Source organism: Puma concolor, chromosome D2, assembly GCF_028749965.1.
Source record: "Puma concolor isolate L17-30 chromosome D2, mPumCon1.1.hap2, whole genome shotgun sequence".
Taxonomy (NCBI): domain Eukaryota; kingdom Metazoa; phylum Chordata; class Mammalia; order Carnivora; family Felidae; genus Puma; species Puma concolor.
In genome coordinates, this window is record NC_141677.1 from 56,534,304 (window position 1) to 56,558,122 (window position 23,819).

General features: G+C 43.2%; 1 protein-coding gene and 1 long non-coding RNA gene across 3 annotated transcripts in view; both read right to left on the reverse strand.

Moving 5' to 3' along the window:
- The window catches only part of BLNK (B cell linker), a 78,169-nt gene extending 72,738 nt beyond the window's left edge, over positions 1-5,431 (reverse strand). The window contains exon 1 of one of the 2 annotated variants that reach the window (XM_086680507.1): positions 4,392-5,431. In XM_086680507.1, coding sequence (XP_086536633.1) covers positions 4,392-4,438 — 47 coding nt within the window. In that variant the 5' untranslated portion in view covers positions 4,439-5,431. The remainder of the gene's footprint in view (positions 1-4,391) is intronic. The other variant, XM_086680508.1, reaches the window with a different exon arrangement.
- Positions 5,432-8,929: 3,498 nt separating this feature from the next.
- On the reverse strand, positions 8,930-23,277 carry LOC147576096 (uncharacterized). Its single transcript, XR_015241762.1, has 2 exons — positions 21,803-23,277; positions 8,930-9,714 (listed from the first exon to the last, which is right to left on the reverse strand). It is a non-coding gene; the product is annotated as an uncharacterized LOC147576096 (long non-coding RNA).
- Between the last annotated feature and the right edge of the window lie 542 nt (positions 23,278-23,819).

The following is a 23,819-nucleotide window of genomic DNA, read 5'->3' on the forward strand; positions in this document are numbered from 1 at the left end:
GAAGGGAGTCGTTCAGCCATGGTACCCTGGCGATCACTGGATCCAGGACAGAGGGTGCTTTGGACACGTGGGCTCTGGTTTAGGGTTTTCCTGGTACAACCATGCCCAGAGTGGGTGAGAAAGAGTGCCCCGAGTTTCCCTAGCCAATGACCCTGAAAGCTACAAATACTAAGCAAATTCTAGTAATGTGGCTCCAGGGTAGCTTGCCCACAAGGAGAAAGAGGCCTTGTCTGAGGATTCCATCCATTGGTGTGACACAAGAAGTCCCAGTTGAGCAGTTTCTTGGCTGACATAATGCAGATGGGCAGTGTGAAGAGAAATACTTCCTGGGAAGTCTATCTTGTCTCTACCATTAGATGCTGTGCCTTCTTTTTCCTTCCCTCATGAGCACAGGCCTCTGCCCTAAGCTTATAAAGAATGAGAAGAGAGATGCTCCCAGACACATGTATGTTCAAGAGTTGCTCTACCCATCATGAGGCCCTGGGCAGCTTCCTGCTCTGCTTGCCATTCTAATTCAAGGGGGTTGGGTCCATTACCGTGAGGAGAAAGAGAGACTGCAAATAGTCACTCATGATATGTGGGTTGAAGTACTGGCTATTGTGTTTACTTTTTATTTGCTTGTTATACTGACCATAAAGCCAATGCCATTCTTGGCACGTCAGCCCATGTTGTCTTCGTCTTCACAAAAAGGCTGTGAGGAAGGCATCTCTAGTTTTGACACCTGAGGAAACTGAAGCTTACGGAAGTTGAGTGACTTCCTCAGGACCCATATGCTAGCAATGGGCCGTTGAAATTCAGCCCTTTTGGGCTCCAATTGCATTGTCCTTCTAAATACGTCACAGCAACCTTCTAGGTGACCTTGTTGGATGCTGTGTAGTTGTGTTTTCTGACCTCACTGTTTAGGGATGGACAGCTTTCAAAGATGGATGATTCAGTCAGGAAACTTCTCCTGAAGGCCTTGGGATAAAATCATTGAAAGCTGTCTATCTTTATTTTAAAAAAATTTTTTTTTCAACGTTTATTTATTTTTGGGACAGAGAGAGACAGAGCATGAACGGGGGAGGGGCAGAGAGAGAGGGAGACACAGAATCGGAAACAGGCTCCAGGCTCCGAGCCATCAGCCCAGAGCCCGATGCGGGGCTCGAACTCCCGGACCGCGAGATCGTGACCTGGCTGAAGTCGGACGCTTAACTGACTGCGCCACCCAGGCGCCCCGAAAGCTATCTATCTTTAAACAGTAGGGTCAGAGAATAGTCTCCATGCCTAAACGATCACATGGCATTAGAGCCGAGAGGGGCTTCGGGAATTGGCTCGTCCAAACTCGGCATTTGCAGATGGGGGACACAGGAGAGAGGGGAGGACTTATCCAGGGTGGCGTGGTAGAAAAGCCATACATGGAATATATGGAAGCTTCATTAAAGAAAGACTACAGGGTGCGGTAGGTGAATGGGGGTGCAGAGAGGGATGAATTAGAGTTAGGGTTGATGACGATGCAATTGACGGAAATAGGGAGGCTCAGAGATGGAGCTAGTGGCAGAAAGGTGAAAATAAGGTGAGTTTCTTTCCTTTTTTAAAAAAGTAATTTCTACCCCTAATTGTGGGACTTGAACTCACAGCCCCAAGATGATGAGTCACATGTTCTACCTACTGAGCCAACCAGATGCCCTGGTGAATTTGTTTCTGAAGAATTGAACTTGAAGAGCCAAGTAACTGGAAATTCCAATTGAAGATTCCAAGACCTAAGGAGAGAAGTCATGTCCCAGAAGCTGTGAAATTACATCTCCAAGTGAGAGTCCTGGCAGTGAGATCCGGACACCCAAGACAAGGCTCTGCCGTGCTCGACAGATTTTTCGCCACTTAGGTTAAGGCAGAGGAAGGGTGTTTGTCACATCTACAGTCCTTGCAAAGCTAAATGCCACACGTGTCACAATCAATAGGTAAAATAACCAAAATGGCCAAAAAGAAGAACTGAAATGAACATAAACTTTACCAAGGATCAATGCAAAGTTCTGCGTTTATGTTCAGGAAATCAGTTGCACAACTACGGAATTAAGAAGAAAGAATAGCAGTGATATTAATGACTGCCAGTTTTAATCTAACAGTTATTATGTTCCAGGATCACTATGTGCCCTTGATGGACACTCACTATCTCTCTATTTTTGTGGCCAAGAGTTTAGGCAAAGTCTCACATAAATTTTGATAAACCTAAGGATATAAACACAGCTCTTCACTTATACTGTCACCTGGTACCAAATAATTGCAGTTACGCAACCTTCCGAATTGGTGTCAGTCAGGACAGAGGGCACAAATCACAGGGATCAAGTATTTCATTTCCCTATTCTTTGACATCCCACCTAATTACAGAAAAGATTTAAGGTGGTGCTTCAAGTCCATCATGTTTACAATTTCCTGTCTTTGAAAAGCTCCGCGTCGGCAGTGCACATTTTACCAAAACAGGCCAATTCTGTAAAGACAACTGAGTAACCAAGTGGAAAAAAATTTACTTCTGCTTCAGCGGATGAGTGTGGTGTATGATTATCCACAATATAATTTTGGTTTCCCGCCCTATAATCTATGGTTGTATACTGCCTATTGACCACTCACTCTGTGATTAAGCTGGACTTTGTCCCAGGAGGGTAGAGGGTGGAGCTCATATGATGATTCAGGTTCTATTCCCTTTCCTTATTTAAATTCCCATCTGGATTTCCTAAAAGAGGTTCTAAGGCTTAGCGTAGCTCCAGGTTATGGAATGTCTGGAAAGGACTATATAAAACCCTCTTGCTCATTTGAGAGAAGCCCTAATATCCATGCCTTGTTGGTTTCTTTGGCATGTCTTTCCTACACTCTTTTCCTTTCACTTCTTACTGCTATGCCTCAAGTCCAGGCCTATGGCACTAGATGCTTAGGCTGCTTAACTGGCCCCATTACAGAGTATCCCTGCCCCCTATTACATGCTTGCTGGCATGACATTTCTATTCCTGTAAACCATTCTCTAACCCCCTGTGGTTAGAGCCCTCACTGTCCTTTGTGAGCTGACTCCACCCTACACATCCCAATTTACCAGGACCTTCTGGTTCCATACACCCTACTCCATAGTCTCTGTTGGACAGAACACTCTCATCATCCCACCAATGGACTGTGTTCAAGTCCAGTTCCAAGTTGCGTTTCTCTATTTCCTCCCTCCCGGCTCGTTGTTTTTCCTCCAATTCTCACCCTACTTTTGTCTTACTTGCCTCTCAAACCTAGCTCTTGAAGCATTTTCTCCATGAGATCTTTCTCAGCTACTCCAATTCCCTTCTTATATTCATTTAGTCTCTTACTACTTTCATTGATTCATCTGCCCCCCCTCCCATGAGAGTGTAGTGACTCAAGACCAAGGGAAAGACTGAGGTACCTTCTTGGCCCCTGTCAGTGCAGGTCAAACCACAGTACCCAACAACACACCCTTGAAATGGCTGACCGTGCTGATGGAGCCTACTGGTCCCAGATCAGCAGTTCGTTTCAAAACACCATTTACCAAACACCTAACCGGTACAAGATCCAAATTCTCACTGTGAAGGGCGGTCACTCTGCAAATTCCAGACTCATTTCTCTTAAATTTTGTCTCAAAACCTCTAATTGTCTAGCTCTTTATTATTTGTGATAGTTTACTTGTTGCACGTGTCACATCACCCATGACAAACTGAAGGTCAAAGTGGTAGTTGGAATATAAAACACTCACTGAACATTTAAAATTTCCGATCTCCAACAACCATGATGCTGTTACCATGAAATAAAAAGATCTTCAAAATAAAAAGTTGGGATACTGTCTTTTCCACAGCTCAGAGGAGTTGTTTGATTCTTGCCCCTTGGGCCACTTCTGGTTTTTAATTTCTAAGTGGCTTTTTATTAGATAATTGCTATAGTGACAAAATAACACTGGAAAAACAGATCTCATGTCCCCACACAATTGTGATATCCACCCACAAAATAAATAAGAGACAACTGCAATGAATACAAATGATTACAACCATCTTTAACATTAAACATTAAATAGTAATCCACAATGAAATGGTTGAGATTCAGATTAGACAAACGTATCCTTCGAATAATTTGTTGTATTCAGGCTCTGAAAGCTGAACTTCAGTAGAATCTAAGTCCTTGGGTTTTCTTTTTTACCGTCTCCCCAGGGCTTCCTACATGCATCTTTCAATGACAAAAGCCAGCTAGAATAAGCCCACTTGTTCCTACATATTTCTTTAAAAACTCAGGGTACTGCTCTATAGCAATTGCCACCCACTGCCTTACAACGAGCAAAGTATTCCAGGATTTCAGTTTTTCTCAGAATCAGTAGATCATTAAAGAAAAAAAAAAAAAAAGGAAGGAGAAGTATTGGATGGGGAAAATCTTACCTCAACTTCTGACTGGCAGGGACAGTTATTTTGTTAAGCTTGTCCATTCTTTTTGTTAATTATAAGAGCCACGAATAACCGTCAGTGGTAAGGTCAGCAGTCACTGGCCCTCCTAGGGAGTAGCATGGTAAGCCTTTGATCTCAAGGGTCCCAGTCACTTGAGTCTGATTTCCGAGAGAGTGCCGGCTGCTGGCAGACACCCTACACTAGGGAGAAGTAAAACTTGCTCGAGCACATAGTCGAGTTTCATGTTTCTACACAATCATGTGATCTGGGTAGCCAGCCAGCTTGGCTGATTACTCCACGTTGTGTAAACTTTAATAGTGAAACCTATTGGACATGCAAATTTCTTTCCAGCTGCTTTCTTTTATAACCAGATTCGTAATCAGGTCAGGACGGGCTTCTGGCTGGTCACTACTTCCTGTTGTCCCAAACACGTATAGTCCTTGTTTTCAGCAGGTGTCATTCTGTCCCCAGTAGCTTCCTGGGCTCAAGAAAAAGCAGAATAATCAATTCTCAGGTCTCTTTGGGACTTTCTGCTCATTTGCATAAATTCATGGATAAACTTTTCCACTTAAAGAACCATGATATGAAAATAGCATTTCTGTACTGTCATTTAGTGAGCAGAAGGCAGTTTAAGATCAGGGAGGAAGAAAATGAGAGAAACGGTTCCTTTTATGCCTGGCACACTTCCCTGTAGCCAGCAAGCACACCCTGCTCACCTTGGTGAGGAAGGTGCACATTTACCACATTTGCCCAGGTGACCAGTCCTCTTCTGGGTCTGAAGAATACAGAGAAAGGACAGAGTAGAGGTTCCAAGTTGCCTCTTCTGGTACAGACCCCAGGTCTGGCTGAAGATAGAGGGGGAAGGAGAGGAAGAGAAGAACTGAAGGAGATGGGGTGGGGGAGTGAAGAAGAGAAGGGAAAAGGGGAGGAGGAAGAGGGGAAGAGAAGGAAGGAAGGGGAAGAAGGTGGGAGGAGGAGGGGAGGGAAGAGGAAGAGGAGGAGGGGAAGGAGGTGAAGGAAGAGGGGAGAGAGGTGGAGGAGGAGGAGGGGAGGAGGAGGAGGGGAGGGAGATGGAGGAGGAGGAGGGGAGGAAGAGGAGGGGAGGGAGGAGGAGGGGAGGCAGGAGGAGGAGGAGGGGAGGGAGGAGGGAGGAGGAGGAGGGGAGGGAGGAGGAGGAGAAGGAGCAGTGGTACTGGCAGAGGTGGAAGTCGTAGGTGGATTTCTTCCCTTCTCTACTTCTTCTTTGTACAAACAGAAGTTCTGTATTTCTCTAGGTAAAGCTTGATTATTCATGTACTACCTCTGAATTTCTAGTTCGACCAGATGATCAGGAGCAGAATCCTCAGAGCTATTAAAGGGTGGGGCCCTTCTGCTTGGCCAAGCCACTGAATTGGCCAGGCTAGCAAGGGAGCAGACGATCTTTCACAAGAAAAATGCAAGCACTTGCGTCTTCCAGTTGTTTATTTTCCCCAAACAAGCAGCTCAATTTGCTTGCAGCGTATCCCGAGAGAGCTCTAGACCCCCGCCATCCTCTCTCCATAGTTCTTAACTGAAAGAAACTAGTAGACCAGGATGGTGAAGGCTATTGCAACATCATCAAGGATTAAGAAAATCAAGCTTCACTGAATGGGATGATGATAGCCTGTGTCTTCTAAATTACTGTAAAGTGCACCCCATCAGCCACTTGACTTTTCTGTCAACCAACAACTCTGTTTAGCACCTGGACTGGCAACTTCTTATTTCCCCAGAGAAAAAAAAAGCAGAGGCAAGAGTCACACTTCTGCTTTTTCTTTTTACAGCCACTTGTCTTTCTTCTTTTTTTACTGTATTTGGTCTGACATAATAAAAATGAGAGTCTGCTTTTCCAGACTGGACATTTTGCCCCATGTGGTGTGTAGTGTGACGGCCATATTGTTCCAGGCTGCCATGACTGGTCTGTAGCTGCAACCAGCTTACCCAGAAGATTAGTGAAAACATGGAAATTGAGGATACCAAGTCTTAGCTGATTACTTGTGAAAAGAATGAGGCCACACATGGTTTCCACAGCACACGGAGAACAACATAGCATAATAAACAGTCGTGATTTGCACAGCACAGTGGATATGAGTTTTAATCACTAGATGAACAGATGAAAAATGGATAGTCCCAACCAACCTTAAAGAAAATTTGGAACTCTAACATACTGTTGATAAAAATACAAGTGGGTGCAATCACTCTGGAAACACTTTGGTATCACCAAAGCAATTTAGATCATAGACATGATGAAATAGTACGAATATACCATGTACACCAAGGTCACATGCAAGAATTGTCACAGAAGCACCATTTTTAATAGAAAATTCAAAAACACTGGCAATAACACAATTGCCGATCAACGGGAAAATGAATAAATTAATTGTGGCCTATGGATGCAATGGAGTACTATTCAACAGTGAAAATGAGTGAAGTACAATTGCATAAGTATGGATAAATAACAAAATAATTTGGGCAAGAAAGGCAAGTTAAAGAAGATCACACATCATGATTTCTGTTATATTAATGTTAAAGACATGTAAAACTAATATATTATTTAAGACGCATACCTATAGGTCAAACAGAGAGAGGGAATGATAAATGTAAAATTCAGGTGAATGGTTACCAGGAAGGGGGATCACAGTGAAGGGGCATACAGGGCTTCAAAAGCAATGGTGGTGTCCTACTTCTGAAGTCAAGTGGCAGGTATATAAGTACCTACTGTATGTATTAAATATTTAACAAAAATAATTAAGAGAAGATATGGTCTAGGGGCGCCTGGGTGGCTCAGTTGGTTAAGTGTCTGACTTCAGCTCAGGTCATGATCTCACAGTTCGTGAGGTCGAGCCCCGCATCAGGCTCTGTGCTGACAGCTCAGAGCCTAGAGTGTGCTTTGGATTTTGTGTCTCCCTCTCTCTGCCCCTCCCCTGCTCATGCTGTCTCTCTCTCTCTCTCTCTCTCAAAAATAAATAATCTTTAAAAAATTTTTTTAAATAAAAAGAAGATATGGTCTAGATTATGGGGCAAAGCCAGGATAGGCTGTCTAAGTTTCAGTTAGCTGTGTGAGATGTCGGAGCTTGAGAACAAAAAGACAGATTATATTGGAGCTTGGGGATGAGACCCAACCAACCCTGGTTTCTCTTGGGTCTTTCCTTGCATCCACTGACAAAAAACAACTACATGCATCCACTGACAAAAAACAACTACATGCTATTGAAAGCTTTCCATATTTCCATATTATGACATTCATTTCATATGTGAAGAAACTGATTTGTAGAGAGGTTAAGTGGCTCAAAGTTCTACCACTCACTCATGGAAGAGCTGGGCCTCAAACCCAAGCCTGTTTCCATACTTTAAGCTGAGAATCACAGGCCTTTGCCATCACAAGAGAGATCCGTGATTCAGCAGAGGGCCTGCTCTGACATAAGGTCAGACCTTGACCTTGGGTGAATCACTTATCCTTGACCTTGGGTGAATCACTTAGTCTCCCTGACCTCAGCTCATCTTCCGAGGACAGAAAGCAGATTCAAGGAGAGCTCAGGCTCCTTCTGACTTGGTCTCTGAACACTGGCCCACGTGCACAGAAGTTAGATTACACCAATCGCAACACCCTCATGGTGTCCAGAAGAGAAGCTTCTGATGGTCTTTGCCAGATTGCTTCCCAATGACGCACTGGGTGGTTGTGGCAGTTTACAGAGCCTTGGAAGTAGTCCAAGTCTTCACTGGAACTGAAAGTTCAGCTACTCTGCTCTGCCACCCACCTGCTGATGGCTTTTCCCCTGCCAGCGCTGGTTTAGACACACCGCCAGAGTAGGCAAGGTGTGATGTTGGCACTATGGTTCTGCGGTTCTAGCCGTAACCTACTCCCATGATGGTCAGCCTCACAGCAGGTAGGAGGGGGCTACTGTTTATCATTCCCATTTATGATGTGAAGTCTGAGCCTCAGAAAGGTGACATTACTTACCTAGGGCCATCTAGTCTTCCTGCCCCCTAAGCCAGGCCCCAAACACCCAAACCATTCCGTCTTTTTTCCTCTCTTGTGCCGGCCCTCTTTGTTGGGCTGGAGTGGGGTGGGTGTCTTGTAGGAACAGTGGCCCTGGTAGCTTTCTGACACTGCAGGCCAAAGTAGCTGTTGGTCAGACCTATGCCTAGTTAACTCGCGAATGTTAGTTAAGGGCCCAGATGGAAGAAGGTTTGGGGGGAAGCTAAGGGAGGAAGCCTGGCACGCAGAAAGCAAGGGGAAGAAAACAGCAAAAGAGGCCAGAAAAGGCAGAGAGAGAAAAGGAAGTGTGGCAGATGCTGACAGGCTGTTCCCCTCCTTTGCGGGGAGCAGGGTCAGAAAGGAAGAAGAGAACACATCTGTGACTTGAGCAAACGGGCAAAGGCTCTTTTCAGCCCAAGGCTCGCTTTCGGTGAGACCAGTCTGCTCCCTATTTTACCTATTCGGTAAACTCAAAATTCTGTATGTCAAATTGGCCAGGAATGCAACATCTGTATTACTAGGAGAATAGCTTGGATGATAATAGACTTCACTCTTGTATCAGTCCAAGTCTCCAGTTGGAAGGAACATTAGAGTAGCCTATTGTCAGGATGGACAACTCTTGGTCAATGTGCCATCACCTCTTCCCTTGCCTTCAGCCCTCAGAGCCAATCTGACGACAAGATTCTTTGTAGCATGTGTACTGTCACCCTGCTCTCATGCCAGCCTGGGCCCTTGCTGGATAACCACTCATCCTCCTGCTGCTTCTTCGTAGCCAGATCCACCCTCATTCTCATTCCCAGCCCACGTTCCCAGCTGATGACTCTTCTTAAGGACTACACAGGCTTTCCCCTTCTTCTAGAACCAAGTACGAATGTCATTCATGCCCCTCTGCAACTGAGTCTCCGCCTAGGAACCATCTTATTCCTCACAACTTCTGGGCAGGTGAGCATCCCTTTGGGGGTTTTCAAACTCTTTTCTCCACAGCAGTCACACAGCTCAACCACGAGCAGGAGCAGGGTGGGAGGCAGATATATGGAGTCGGAGGCAACTAGGAGGCCAGGTTGTTCCCATCAGTCAGGGCCATGATGAAGCCAGAGAATAGGCAAGGTAGAGGGTGTGGAGTGCTCTCTCCAAGGAATGGGAGTGTCAGAGATGCCGAGAGCCAAGGTAAGGCTCACCGCCTCTAGGGGTCGAGGTCCTGGAGGCCAGAAGTCCTTGGTAGCAGATGCTCTGATTGATTACAATTTTCTGTTATCTTCTGTTGAGTGAAGCTTTACTAGTTCCTAGTCTTCCTACCCAGGCAGTCCACCTGGATTTAAAGGGCTGCAAAACAAAAGCAGACTTGAGCAAATGGGGAGACATTCCATGTTTGTGGGTATGACTCAATATCATGCAGGTTTCCATTATCTCCAATTTAATATATAAATTCAATATGATGCTAAAAGATAAAACTAGATTCAAACCTCAAACCATTTACCCAAAACAACTCCTAATGGATCAGAGAGCTAAGTGTAAGAAGGAAGAAAATATAGTTGAATTTGACAACCTTCTCTATGACTTAAAATCCAGAGGTAATAAAAGAAAAAGTTGATAAATTTGACCTGAGAAACATAAAGAAACTTTTCACAGCATAAAAACCCTCATAAGCAGCATCAAAAGACAAAGGACAAATTGGGAGTAAAGTGTTGGATAATGTATCATAGATAACAAATACAGAGATGTCTAAAGATAATATTAGTACTATGTACAGAGCAAATAGAGATATGTATCTCTAATAGGTAAAAAGCTCCTAAAATTGAGATGAAAAAAATAAAATCCAACACAAAAAGTGGCCAAAACCCATGACCATGAAAGGTAAGAGGTCTTTGAATGGATGAAAAGATGCTCAACCACACTCCTATTAAAAGGAAGACTATCACCATGATAGTAAATATCTCACATATCAGTTTGGCCAAAATCCAAAAGTCTGATGCTAGGGAGCTCTGAGGACACAGACACCCTTTGCTTACAACACAGTACAGTCCTCATGGAGCACCACTGGCCGTCCCTAACAAAATTGCATGAATTTACCTTCTGGCTCAACCACCTCACTTTTAGGACCTTACCCTGCAGATACACATACATGCACACACATGCACATGCAACGTCTCCACACAGTTATTTATTATAAGTTTTTGCTTGTTTGTTTTTTGTTTTTTTGCAGCAGAAGATTGGGAAACCTAAATGGCTATCAATGGGGTCTGTCTGGTTAAAGAAATTTTGGCCCATCTTTATAGAGGAGTTCAGTGTAGCCATACAAAAAGGTGTGAATTCCAGGATTTGGTAATAGAGTAGACAGCTATTTTTTTTTTTTTAAACAAGAAGGTAGAGGAAGTTTATACACACACACTTACTGAAAAAATAAACATAAACATGGGAAGGATAAAACCAGCAGCTAATGAAAATAGTTACCAACAGGAGGCGAAAGGGAGATGAAAACACAGCAGAAGTGATAAGGTTGGATATAGATTCTCTGGATGGATCTTTTTATGGAGTTTTGACCTTTTTTTTTTTTAATGTTTATTTATTTTTGAGAGACAGAGAGAGACAGAGTGTGAGCAGGGGAGGGGCAGAGGGAGAGGGAGACACAGAATCCAAAGCAGGCTCCAGGCTCTGAGCTGACAGCTCAGAGCCCAAAGTGGGGCTCAAACTCACGAACCGTGAGATCATGACCTGAGCTGAAGTTGGATGCTTAACTGAATGAACCATCCAGGCGCCCCTGGAGTTTTGACGTTTAAATTAGGCTTGACATATCTTAAAAACAAAATTAAGGCAAAAATTAAAAAAAAAAAGGCAAACTTTACATATGGAAATAAACAGAAACAAATGAATGAAAGGTAACATCACAGAGAAAAGTATTATCTTGACTTTTGAATGCAGTCCTCTGTACATGCTCAATAAAATATATTCTAAGAATGGAAATAACTACAAAGAAATCTCAAGTTCCACTTACTACTTTTAGTAATAAAACATGCATTATTAATTTTTAAATACTATCAAGCTCTGAAAAGGCATGGAGGGACCTTAGATTACTAAGGGAAAGAAGCCAATCTGAAAAGGCTGCACACTGTATGATTGCAACTATATAACATTCTGGAAAAGGCAAATTGGTGGAGAGAGTAAAAAGATCAGTGGTTACCACTTCTATAGTCGCTTCCATATTGTTTCTCCGATCCCAGTTTCAAGTCTTATCTATCTCCAAATAGATCCCTGGCCTCCCCATGGCTCACCAACACTTCCTTTACTGCTATCCCTGGAACAGTTCCTCTGGATGACGGTATCCCACTGCAGGGTAGGGCCCAGATTACCCAGACTGCAAGGTGCCTTGAAATTGGATTACATTTCAACCATAATTTGTCCGGTCTGGAATAGGCCTTACACAGTGAGTTACCAGATTTAGCAAGTAAAAATATAGAATGCCCAGATAAATTTTAGATAACCAACAGAAACTTTCTTAGTAAAAGCATGTCCCAAATATTGCATCATGTCCTACATTTTACCTAGCAACGCTAAGATGTGGAAATCAAGGACCAGAGGGTGAAATGACTTGCAAAAGTCCATTTTAGAGAAAGACCCCAAACCAGAAAAAAAGCAATAGCATAAAGAACTAAGATCTCCTTACTCCCAACCAATGAACGGCGTGTTCTGTTTTGCAAAGTCAACAATGTCTGTGGTCAAGACATGTTGAATCAGAGCAAGGAATCAGATTGCTTATGAAAAAATGTATAGTGCTTTTCTATTTATTTATTCTATTTATTTAACCTAAAAATTTTGTCCCCAGAGCAAAATGGCTTAAAACTCCAACTGCAGGTTGCCTGAATGGAAGAATTCCAATTCCCTTTTTAGAAACTGGAAACATCCAAGCATGCGTGTGCCAGCCTGAAGTCATAATGAAAAAGTGCAGTTAGATCACTATCATCGTCCCAGAGAGTGACTTCTTGTCTCATGTGATTTCAACATTTTGCTCTTTTGTAAGTCAGAGGACCCTCGTGTAAAATGTAACAAATATTTATAGAAAGTGACATTCTATAAAGAAATCTTCATAAATGTTCTATAACAGCACTAAAGAGATCTTTCCAATCAATAAGTAAATGGCTGATCCCCCAATAGAAAGTGAGCAGAGAGCACAAAAAGTTAACTCACAAAAGGAAGGGTGTAAGTGGCTGATGAGGAAGCTGGCGATCTCACTAAAGCAAAGAAACAAATTAAAGCAAGTATAAGTACCATTTTCTTTTAACCTATCAGATTGGTTCAGCTTTTAAAAAGTGATTGGCGGGGCGCCTGGGTGGCGCAGTCGGTTAAGCGTCCGACTTCAGCCAGGTCACGATCTCGCGGTCCGTGAGTTCGAGCCCCACGTCAGGCTCTGGGCTGATGGCTCAGAGCCTGGAGCCTGTTTCCGATTCTGTGTCTCCCTCTCTCTCTACCCCTCCCCCATTCATGCTCTGTCTCTCTCTGTCCCAAAAAAAAAATAAATAAACGTTGAAAAAAAAAAAAAATTAAAAAAAAAAAAAAAAAAGTGATTGGCTTCAAGGTTGTCAAAGGCATTGTTAAATGGGTACTCTTGTGGCTGACAGGGCTCCAAATTGAAAGAAACCTCCCAGAAGACAACTTGGTCATGTGCATCAGGATTCTTAAAATGTTGACATGCTCAAAAGAATAAAATAAAATTTTAGAAAATTTTCCCAAGTGGAGAGTTATTTATAATAGTGCAGGATTAGGAATTGTATACTCATCTAACAATAATGTAGTAACATTATAAATTATGATATGTCCATAAAATAGGATGTTCTGTAGCCACTAAAAGCACTATTTTCAAGTAAGTTACAATGATACAAGAAAATCTTCATAATGCATTGGCAAAAAAATAAATGAATAAATAAAAGTGTGACCTGAAACTGTCCATACAGCATGATTCAGGTTTTATAATTACACGCATACAAACAGAACAGACTGGCATATGATTATCTCTGGCAATCATTGCATCCACTTCAAAAATGTCCCTAAATTCTACAATGGATCTTTGTTCCACTTAGAACTAGGATAAAGAAGGAAAAGACGTTTGTTAAGCAGGTAAAATATTGCTACCTTGTATTAGTTTCCTAGAGTTTCTGTAACAAATTATCACCCATTTGGTGGCTTAAAACAACAGAAATTTATTCTCTCGCGTTCTGGAGCCCACAGTTCAAAATCAAGGTGTGAGCAGGGATGTGCTTCCTCCGAAGTCTCTAGGGGTGTATCCTTCTTTGCTTCTTCCAGCTCTTCGTGGCTCCACGAGGTTCTTTGGAACCTTGGCTTGTGGCTGCATAACTCAAATCTCTGCCTCTCTCTTCATGTGGCCTTCTTACTTCTCGCCAGGTCTCTCCTCTGGGTGTCCCTGATAAGAACACTTGTCATTGGGTTGGGGGCCCATCCAGTTAACCCAAGATGATCTCATGTCAAGATCTTAAATTTAATTTCAATTGCAAAGACCTTTTTGGGAAAAGGTTCACAGGTTCCAAGGGGTAGGGCATAGACATACATGTCTTTTGGAGGGCTACCATTCAACCCACTATATACTGTAAGTCAGTTTTACTTGAATTATAAATGTGAAGTATGCAAATACGAAAAAAAAATTTGTGTCGCACGTAGGACTATTTCAATTACAAGTAACAGAAAACCCAACTCAGGCTGGATTAAGTAAGAAAGGAGATTGTTGATTTACCCAACTGTCTTGGGCTAAGCAAGCTATAGATTTCAAGGCCCAAACACTATGGTTAGGACTGATTGTCACACTCTCCGACCCTCTTGCCTAATTCTTTCTTCCAAGGTGACCAAGTAGCTCTGGCTCAGTGGGTTGCTGGATCTAGCTCATACCAGCTTTTGGAAGACAACTAAGCTTTCAGAAATGTTGTGAACCTATTGTTAATATAGCCATTATTTGAAAAACAAATATATAAGCCTATAATTAAATAAGTTATATATAAAACCAACGTAATAGGTATTCAAAACTCATCTCATCTCTTCCTGGTTATGTTACTACATTTTGCTAATATCTACACTCTTGAGTTTACTCACATCTATGGTATTTATCTTTTATTTTATTTTATTTTATTTTATTTTATTTTTTGCCACTATATATCCATTCCTAGCTCCATCTTCAGCCACACTGTGTTCGAGCTTGAAATCAGTCATGGTGGAAGTATTTACACCACAGGAGTTGGCAAACACTATACATCAGGACTGGTTGAGCTTTTTTGTTTGAAAGGTAATTATTAAACATTCCCCAACACACCATCACTCTAGCTGCCCCAACCTCAGGTTCAAGAACAACAGGGTGGTGACAGCATCCTCAGAAGTGTGAGATCCATCCTGATTGTATATTTTGGTCACATCCTTGAAGCCAACACCAAGGCCAAGGGGAAAGTGATACCCTGTCCTCTATCTTGGAGTTAGTTCAAAGACCGACCCCTGACCCCCACGTGAAAGTCAGGGGCTGTCATTGGAAGAAGGGAGAATGGCTACCAGAGAAACCTCACAATATAGCCACCATAGCTTGTAAAGCAGCAGCTTACTCTTAGTATCTAGGTCCCCTAACCCTCCTCAAGGTCTCCTTCTTCCATTCATCTTGGACAAGAGGACAAGAGGTTCTGGACTAGTGAAACTCCTGGTAAGTGGGGAGAGATGGGTAGGTTCTGACCTGAGACCTCTTCCCCACAGTCTTCAATCTTCCCCTTTGGGGACACGATGTCCCCATTATCTTTCCCTAGTCCGATTTTTTACTGTTCACAGCTTGCTCCAACATATACAAATGAAACACATTCTTGTGTAGGTTCCTGAGATTTTCTTAAATGAATTCAAATTATTTTTTCTTTGAAGTGTTCCTAATCAAGTGGGGGAAACATACAATTACAAACAAGGTGAAGTGTGCTTTCAGAGACAGAGAGAGACAGAGAGAGACAGAGAGAAGCTGTACTAGTGGAGAGTTAGGAAACCAGGGGCAGCTCCCTAGAGAAGAGGACCTGTGAGCTGGAGCTTTCCATACAAACAAGAAGCTTGTGTGGTGAGGGACTTTCTCTCCCAAGGGAACAGCATGAGCTATGGCACCGCAAGGTCACCCAGTTTCATTTGCCCTCCTTTTCCAAAATTCCAGATACCTGAAGAAAATTTCCCCTCCTCTCTTGCTTTCCTTTCCATTCTGAGCCCAAAATAGAACTCAAACATGTGAGTCACACGAAATCACTCTGTGGTACACCTTTGCATGGAGGATGAAGAACACCCAGGCTTTAAAGTGAGTATACAAAGAGTCTGGCCACCAGAATGCCCCACAGCCACCTCGGAAACCTCCAGCTGCCCCTGCCACCTCCTTAGAGGAAATCCATTCCTCTTCAAGTGTAAGCACTCAAAGGAAACAGGTTTCTTTAGCTTTTCTCTCGGGCTCAATTTTTGCATTGCCACAAAATCGTTTTCTGTTTTCATCACCACGGTAGACATTTCTGCAACAGTCTTTTGAGCCTGGGGACCAAAGCCCCATTTATAGCTTTGCCTCTATGGGAAAAGTTCCAAAGCTTTCAAGTTCCAAACAACCAACTTACAAATAAATGATTGAACTCAATGAGCTTCCTGTGATGTTTTGCACACTTCAGTGCTAAAGGCTGGTGTGTGTGTGTGTGTGTGTGTCTCAACATTTCTAAATATGGGTGCCAGGTGTTACATTTTCAGACCAACCAAGTGTGACATTTTTTTCTCTCTTAAAGCAACAGAATCATTTCATGGGTGAACCCATACCCGTTTAAGAGAAAACTTGGCGGAAGAAACGGCTAGAGCCAAAAAATAATAATAATAATAATACAGCAATGCTGAGAATCGAGGGAGAAATGTATGTATTTGCAAAGTATAAGAAAAGAAGCTAACTTATTTTTTAACTTTATTATCACAGGTTCAGGCAAAACGGTAGGGCCCCTCCAAGCACATAGATAAGTGTCAGAGCCACTGAACAGCTGTTTTTCTTTGGGTTCAGAGATCACCAAGATGAGGTTGCTCATCGGCTGCAAAGCAAATACAGACACGCCAAAATTTCTAAACCACACAGTGAAGAGAGTGCACAAGTCTGTGTCCCTGAGAAGCCAATATCATCAGATAATGCACACATCAGAAGGGGTGACCATGCAAATTGCTTTTTTTGCATCGAAAGAAGACTCTTGGGCTCAATACTTGATTCACTTCATTCTCCCACCCTTGCTTCCGCTCTCTTTGCTACACCTTTGACCTTCTCTGTTCAGTCTCTTTATTTCTCTCTCACTTCCTCTAAATAGAGGGGATGACGCAGTGAGAATTAATGCTCCTGAACCAAAGAAATTAATTCAACTATAGCTCTTTTTCCCTTTCATAACTATTTATTTACTGCTGTTTATTTGAGATTCATACCTTTGTCTATATATTGGCATGAGGAAGTATCTTTCCCTACAAACATCGACATGTCATCGTCTACATACCTGAGTGGCAGGCATTAAAAAAAAAACAAAACAATAAAATACTGACAACTACCAAACTAAACATTAAAAAAAAACACAAAACTTCCTTGCCCTTTTGAACAAGGTCCAATATCTCATAGTGAGCAGGACTGGCTATACATTTTGTGGGATCCAGTGCAAACTGAAAACATGACGCTCCTTGTTAAAAAATTATTAAGAATTTCAAGACACTGGGGGATGCCTGGGTGGCTCAGTCAGTTAAGCATCCAACTTTGGCTCAAGTCATGATCTCATAGTTCCTGAGTTCGAGTCCCACATTGGGCTCTGTGGTGACAGCTCAGAGCCTGGAGCCTGCTTTGGATTCTGTGTCTCCTTCTCTCTGCCCCTCCCCTGCTCTCTCTCTCTCTCTCAAAAATAAATAAACATTAAAAAAGAAAAAAGAAAAAAAAAAGAATGTCAAGACACTGGTGGGGGAACATTGAACCAAGGACAGGACTCCTCTGAGGGTGGGGCCCTTGGTGACTGCACCAGCCATGTGTGTGCCCACAGAGCCTGCCCTGCTGGAGGGTTTTTATTAACGAGAGCACACACACGCATAGACACATTCTATAGGCTGGTATAGAATTAACCAGAAATTCAAGGTGAAAATTTAATAATGTGACCTCACAAGAAAGTGCAAACCTCCTGTGGTGGTTTCCAATACACTTCCTGAGAATTCACTCATTTACAACGACTGACACAGAGAAAATATTGTAATTCCTTATGGCACCTGGGCCAACTGATGAAGGAAGTGTGTTGGGGGACTGTTTTCAAAGGTTTAGAACTTAACAAAATACACTTAAAATGTGCTAAACATGGAAGGAATTTTGAAGTTGCCTTTCCCCTGGGGCCGAAAGCGTCTGTAACAGGTATGTGGAAGAGGTGGGGATTGTGATCGCCTTAGCCACCAGGAACTGATCATCGGAGCGGGTCAAGCCAGGTTTACGGCTGAGAGAACTCTGTAGAACAGGTTTCTTGCGTTCGAACAAATCAAATCACAGTCACGTTGCTCTTCACAAAGTGCCCCGCACCTGCAGCCCAAATGGTAGTTTCATTCTCTCCTGGTCCTGCCGCTGGTCTCACGGACAATCCCCCCGAAACCCCCGCCAAGTCCCCACCAGTGTCCCCACCCCTTGTCCTCCTGGGCAATCTCTCTTCCCCTTGTGACAATGAAGTCATTGTCCCATGTCCTTTCTTGCAAACTTGGCACGAGAGCAGTGGCATCTTCCTCTGCCCAGACTTCTGCTGGCTTCAAAGTGGGGACAGGGAACAGGGAAGGTTGGTTGCTGGGCCTCCAGGTGCACCTGTCTCCAGCAGGATTGCGTGCAGAGGAAGCAGATTGCATTCCGTGGGGGCACTCAAGTCACCGTCATGAGATTTACGCTTTTTCCTCAGTTGCCTATTCCAGCCCCCAATCTGGTCTCATGTGAGCATAGGGGCTGCATTTTTATGAGTGTCGCCGCTTCAGAGATGAGGAAGCTGGAGACGTTAAGAAGACAAGGGACTCTGACCCAGCATTCCACTGCCTAACGTTCAGCCTTCATTCTGTACCACCCATAAAACTTTGCTGCAAATTAAAAAAACAGCAAATTTTAACATTTCCTAGGAAATAATTATATTTACAAGATTAGCTCGTAAATTAGCTTGTTCACTCTCCCTCTGGTTTTCCCTCCTTCCACCAAATCCGTCCCCTCCCCCCACCTGCTGATTCACCTCCTCCCTCAAAACCCAATGGGTGATCTAACTTCCCAGTCTTCTCTTCCTTCCTCCACTCCGATGCTGTCAGAAAACAGACAAATAAGCAAAAAATCAGCAAACCCAGAACACTCATCAGCAAGGAGAAAGAAGCTAACCATCTCCAAAGAAGTTGGAAGGATTTCCAGAAAGTTAATAAATTTAAAAATCTAGAATTGTATTGCCTAAGTTAACCGGCAATGCTGTACCAACTTGTAAACCTTCAAAAATGTGCCCAGAGACCTTTGTAGTTTATAAAGCTCTTTCACATAGATTAATGCACTTGAACTTCACAATACGGTATGACACAGATGCTATTATTAGGTCCATTTTACAGAGGACAAAACTGAGGCACAGAGCAGTTAAGTGACTGGCCCACAATTACTCACCAGAAGAAGTAAAGTCAGGTTTTCTGACCCGGGAGCCCATGTTTTTTCCACTCTCCCACACAGTTGGTTGTTGAACTACATTTTCAGAACAATGCACCTGCATTTCTTTTTCCAAATGACGAGAGGCACAACTCAGAAAGAGCTACAAACCTAGTCCAAAGTTTTGCAGCTTGGACATCCTCCTGCTGCCAAATTTAGAAGTCTCTGACCTTCTTTCAAAACTTAAGTAGGTTTGAAATCAGTGGAGAAAATATGGATTATTTAATAAAAGAATCTAGGACAACTAGGAAGTTACTTGTGTGGGGAAAGAAACTTGGATCCAGTACCTCACTTGGTACACAAAAATAAATTCCAAGCAGATTAAAGATGTAACCATGAAAATAAAATCATTAAAGAAAACTAAAGGAGGACACAGATTTTGTTTTCATCTCAGAGTCTCAGAATGGGAAGGTGCTTTCCAAGTCTGGCACAAAGCATGGAAGTCATGAAAGAGACAATCAATCTATTGGCTACATTAAAAAAAAAAATCGTATGTTTAAAAAACACCACCATCACCACCATTCACCAAATCAAAGGTCAGAGGACAAATTGGGGCAAGAACTTGCAACCTATATTCAGAAAAAGGGCTAATTTTGTAATAGGGAACCAAATCCCAGAAACCACTAAGAAAAACACAACACACCCAGTGGGAAAATAGGCAAAAGATATAAAGGGATGGTTTGCAGAAATAGAGCCCTTCAGGAGATGGAAAGACGCACAAACTCACTCATATTAGGGGAAATGCAAATGAAAACCACTGAGATACCTTTGCCACATGTCAGATTGGCAAAGATCCCAAAGTCTGATAACTTACTGGGTGTTAAGAGGGTGAGGACACAAGTTCTTTCCCACCTTTCTGTTGTATAATCCAAGTGTGAATTAACATATCCTCAAAGAGGAGCAATTTGCTGTTGGGCAATGTTTATACAAATTTAAATGCACATATGGAGGATTTCAGCCAATTACTTGTCACCAGGGGTGGATAGTGAACCTAGACTCGGCTCCAAGCCCTATGCTGTTGCACGACCCAAGGGCTAAGCAGCCCTTAGCCCACACTAAGTAGACATTCAGTTAGTACCCGTGAGTGCAAGTAACACCTAACTTTCATGGTAAACTGGAAGAAATTTTATAACATGCCTGTTTTATGTATGAGGAGACTGTGGCTCAGAGAAGTTAAGTTTCTTGCCCAAGGCCACACAGCTGCTAAGTGGCAAAGCCAGGCTCAAAGCCAGAACCTGCCTCTTTCCCTACAGAACTTCAGCCTCCGGCAGCCTCCTCTACCCCATTTGTGCTGCCATCTAGAATCTCTAAGCTCTGGAAAAGGAGGGACCCGTGTTACACAATGCTGATCCTTAAAAATCTATTGATCCAATGAATGAATGGTGTAATCCTATGCTGGCCTTTGCAGATAAAGAAGATGCTGCCCTTTCTGAGCACAGAGGAAAAAAATTACCAAGCAGGAAATGAAGGGGTGAATTTCAAGAAAATACAAATATTCAGCCCATACCAATGGGCAAAAAAGAAAAGCAAAGCCAAAAACACTGTTTGCTTGGTACATGCAAACATTTCTACATAAATATTTGTTCTTGGAGTGCCTGGATGGCTCAGTAGGCTAGCATCTGACTTCGGCTCAGGTCATGGTCTCACAGCTCATGAGTTCGAGCCCTGTGTGGGGTTCTGTGCTAACAACTCAGAGCCTGGAGCCTGCTTGGGATTTTGTGTCTCCTTCTCTCTCTGCCCCTCACCTGCTCATGTTCTGTCTCTCTCTCTCAAAATAAATAAACATTAAAAAAAAATAGATACATAAGAATTTGTTCTCCACGGAGAACTCTGGTTCACATTCCTAGCTACACAGTACAACTACCTGAGTTTTTAAAATATCAGGGACCAGTCTCCATCCCAAATGGAGGCTGCATCTCAGAGGGTGGTGGTGGGGATGAGCATTCAAGTTCCCACTCCCCCCTTCCCCTGCACCACCATTGCCCTCCTGTGCTGGCAAAGTTGAATACCCACAGGAGGAATATTAAACATTTTTTCCATAAAGTAATTTATTCACAACCAAATGCTCCAGACTTTCTTCAACAGGAACTTTAATTTTTACCAAGATTAAAAAAATTTTTTTAATGTTTTTATTTCATTTTTGAGAGAGAGAGGCAGAGTGCAAGTAGGGGAGAGGTAGAGAGAGAGGGAGACACAGAATCTGAAACAGGCTCCAGGCTCCGAGCTGTCGGCACAGAACCTGATGCGGGGCTTGAACTCACCGACTGTGAGATCATGACCTGAGCCGTCAGGATAAGTCAGACACTTAACCGACTGAGCCACCCAGGTGCCCCCAAGATTTTTTTTTAAGATAGAAAATACTGACACCAAATGGTGACAACTAGAACTTCCAAGTATGGGGCATCCATCATTGGAAATGAAGCTCCCCCGTCTGGCCAGCTCATGGAACTACAGTGGTTCCCAGGCAAATTGGCTTGTTAACCGCACCACTGAGGGGTTTTATTTTGCAGCATTTCACATACGGTGTGTCAGGATTCGCCCCCAAGAAGCTGGTATTCCTTTTCCGAAGCCAGAATCCCACACCGCGCTAGGGGCTGCCCACAGCTGGCCTGTACTTCTAGTTTCTTGTGTACACGGCCTTGCCTTACCTTGCCCTGCAGTGTGGACGTGTATACACACACAGGCATATAAGTTCATGTACCAGGATGCAACATCACTTACCTCATGTGTACAGAGAAAATGTGAGCTTTGTTATCTTGTCTGTAGAAGAGCTGATTTTCTTTCTTCTTGTTGGAAGGTGGGAAAAGAACTAAAGTTTAGTCCCGGGTAGCCATTTCAGCCCAATCGAAATCGTCCCACTACATAACCCACTTTTGGCTCACGTAACTCCAGGAAATGTACTACTTCCAAGGTGGCTCCTGGGTATATGAGAGAAGCATGTGGTCCCGTGCCCTTGCGGCATTGGGGAGCACTGTCTCACATGGTGGTGACAAAGCGGAGCTATGACTCAAAAGGTGACAGTGCCTTCTCCCGAAGCCCTGAGTGATGCCACCTGCTAAGCGCTGAGTGGAATGAGTCCGAGTTGTCCAGAATGTTGAGAAAAACATTAAACAAATTAAAAGTAGTGATTTCATTTAACAAATGCAAATATCAAAAGGAGTAAGAAAGGAATCTACGTCTCCGTATCTTTTGAGCTTTATCTGAAGGAAGACAAACGAGAGTTAGCGATGGCAGCTATCCACAATGACCGCCCACAGTGAAATCCCAAGCCAGGAGTTGCATCAGCCTCTGTTTGCCTGGGATGGAGACTGGTACCCGACATTTCAAAAACTCAGGTAGTTGTACTGTGTAGCCAGGGATGCGGACCGACGTTCTCAGTAGAGAACAAATATTCACATAGCAGTGTCTGCAGGTAACAAGTCAACAATGTTTTTTGGTTTTGCTTTTGCTTTTTACCCATTGTTGTGACTCCCCAAAATTCACACGCTGAAGTCCTAACCCCCAGTGTGGTGGTATTTGGAGGTGACGCATTTGGGAGGCCATTAGGACAGGAAGATGGAATCCTCACGAACGGGATCAGTGCCCCTCTGAGAAGAGACGTTAGAGACACCATCTCTCTGCCACCTGAAGACACGGTGACAAGGCAGCCATCTCTGCAAACCAAGAAGCGGGTTTTCACCAGGAACCATATTGGCCAGCACCTTGATCTTGGACTCTCTAGTCTCCGAACTGTGAGAAATTAATTTCTGTTTTTTGAGCTGCCCCGTCTGTGGTATTTTTATTATAAGCAGCCCAAACTGACTAAAACACCCACTGTGCCCCTGGAGACTCTAACATCTAAAATTTAGGGAATTTTCCTCTCAGAGCTGTTGGGCTCTTCTTGGATTTTTCTGGAATCCTCCCTCTTCTCTCCCCATGTTTTCCTCCTAAGCTGTCTGAAGCAGACTCCAGCTGTAATTCTTTATGCTGGATCCTCTTCTGCCTTTTCTAATAGAGCTCAGACAGGTTTAGTTCCTTTGAGACTAAGTAATCCACTACCTTAGAAAACTTTGAAAGGAACCACCACAATAGCATAAGGTTTGTACAAGTTAAAACATCTTGGTGAAATATAATCACATCATGTGGCACACGAGGAGAAACTACACTATCGTGTCTCTAATTTTAAACATTGAATATGAAATTTGTCTTATTTTTAGAAAGTAAACAATTGCTCACAAACCCTTATGAAAAAAGATTACTATGTCTTTTAAGTGAGTGCCTGCTCCCCTCCCCTCCCCTTAAATTATTCTCTTTGAGAAACACACATTCAACAGAAATTTCTCATTGTTGCATCCAACTCAGAGCTGGGTTTCATACCATATTCACCGATGTAGGATTGTTTCTATTGAGCCTGAGCGGTTGAACCCCTTTTTCCTCTCAGGTGCTGATAAAAGACTTTCACTTCCTGGCAGGGAATAAAAGGGTTTTGGCTGCATCCCCAGCAAAACCAGCTTTAGAGAAATGGTTTGGCACAAACACTTGTGGGCCTGAGCTGTTCTCTTCTGTGTCATCCTCAGGGTTCTCACTGGCCTCTCTGGATGGAAGCAGAAAGCTTCTTAAGCCTGTAATTGAGGACAGTCGCCTGTGTGCAAGGATGGTTCTACACCCCCGAGGGTATACAAAGGGGTCGAGGATGGTCTCCTTTATCATCAAGAAGGTTATGACCTAGGTAGGTAGTTAGGCAGTTAGAAGACAATCA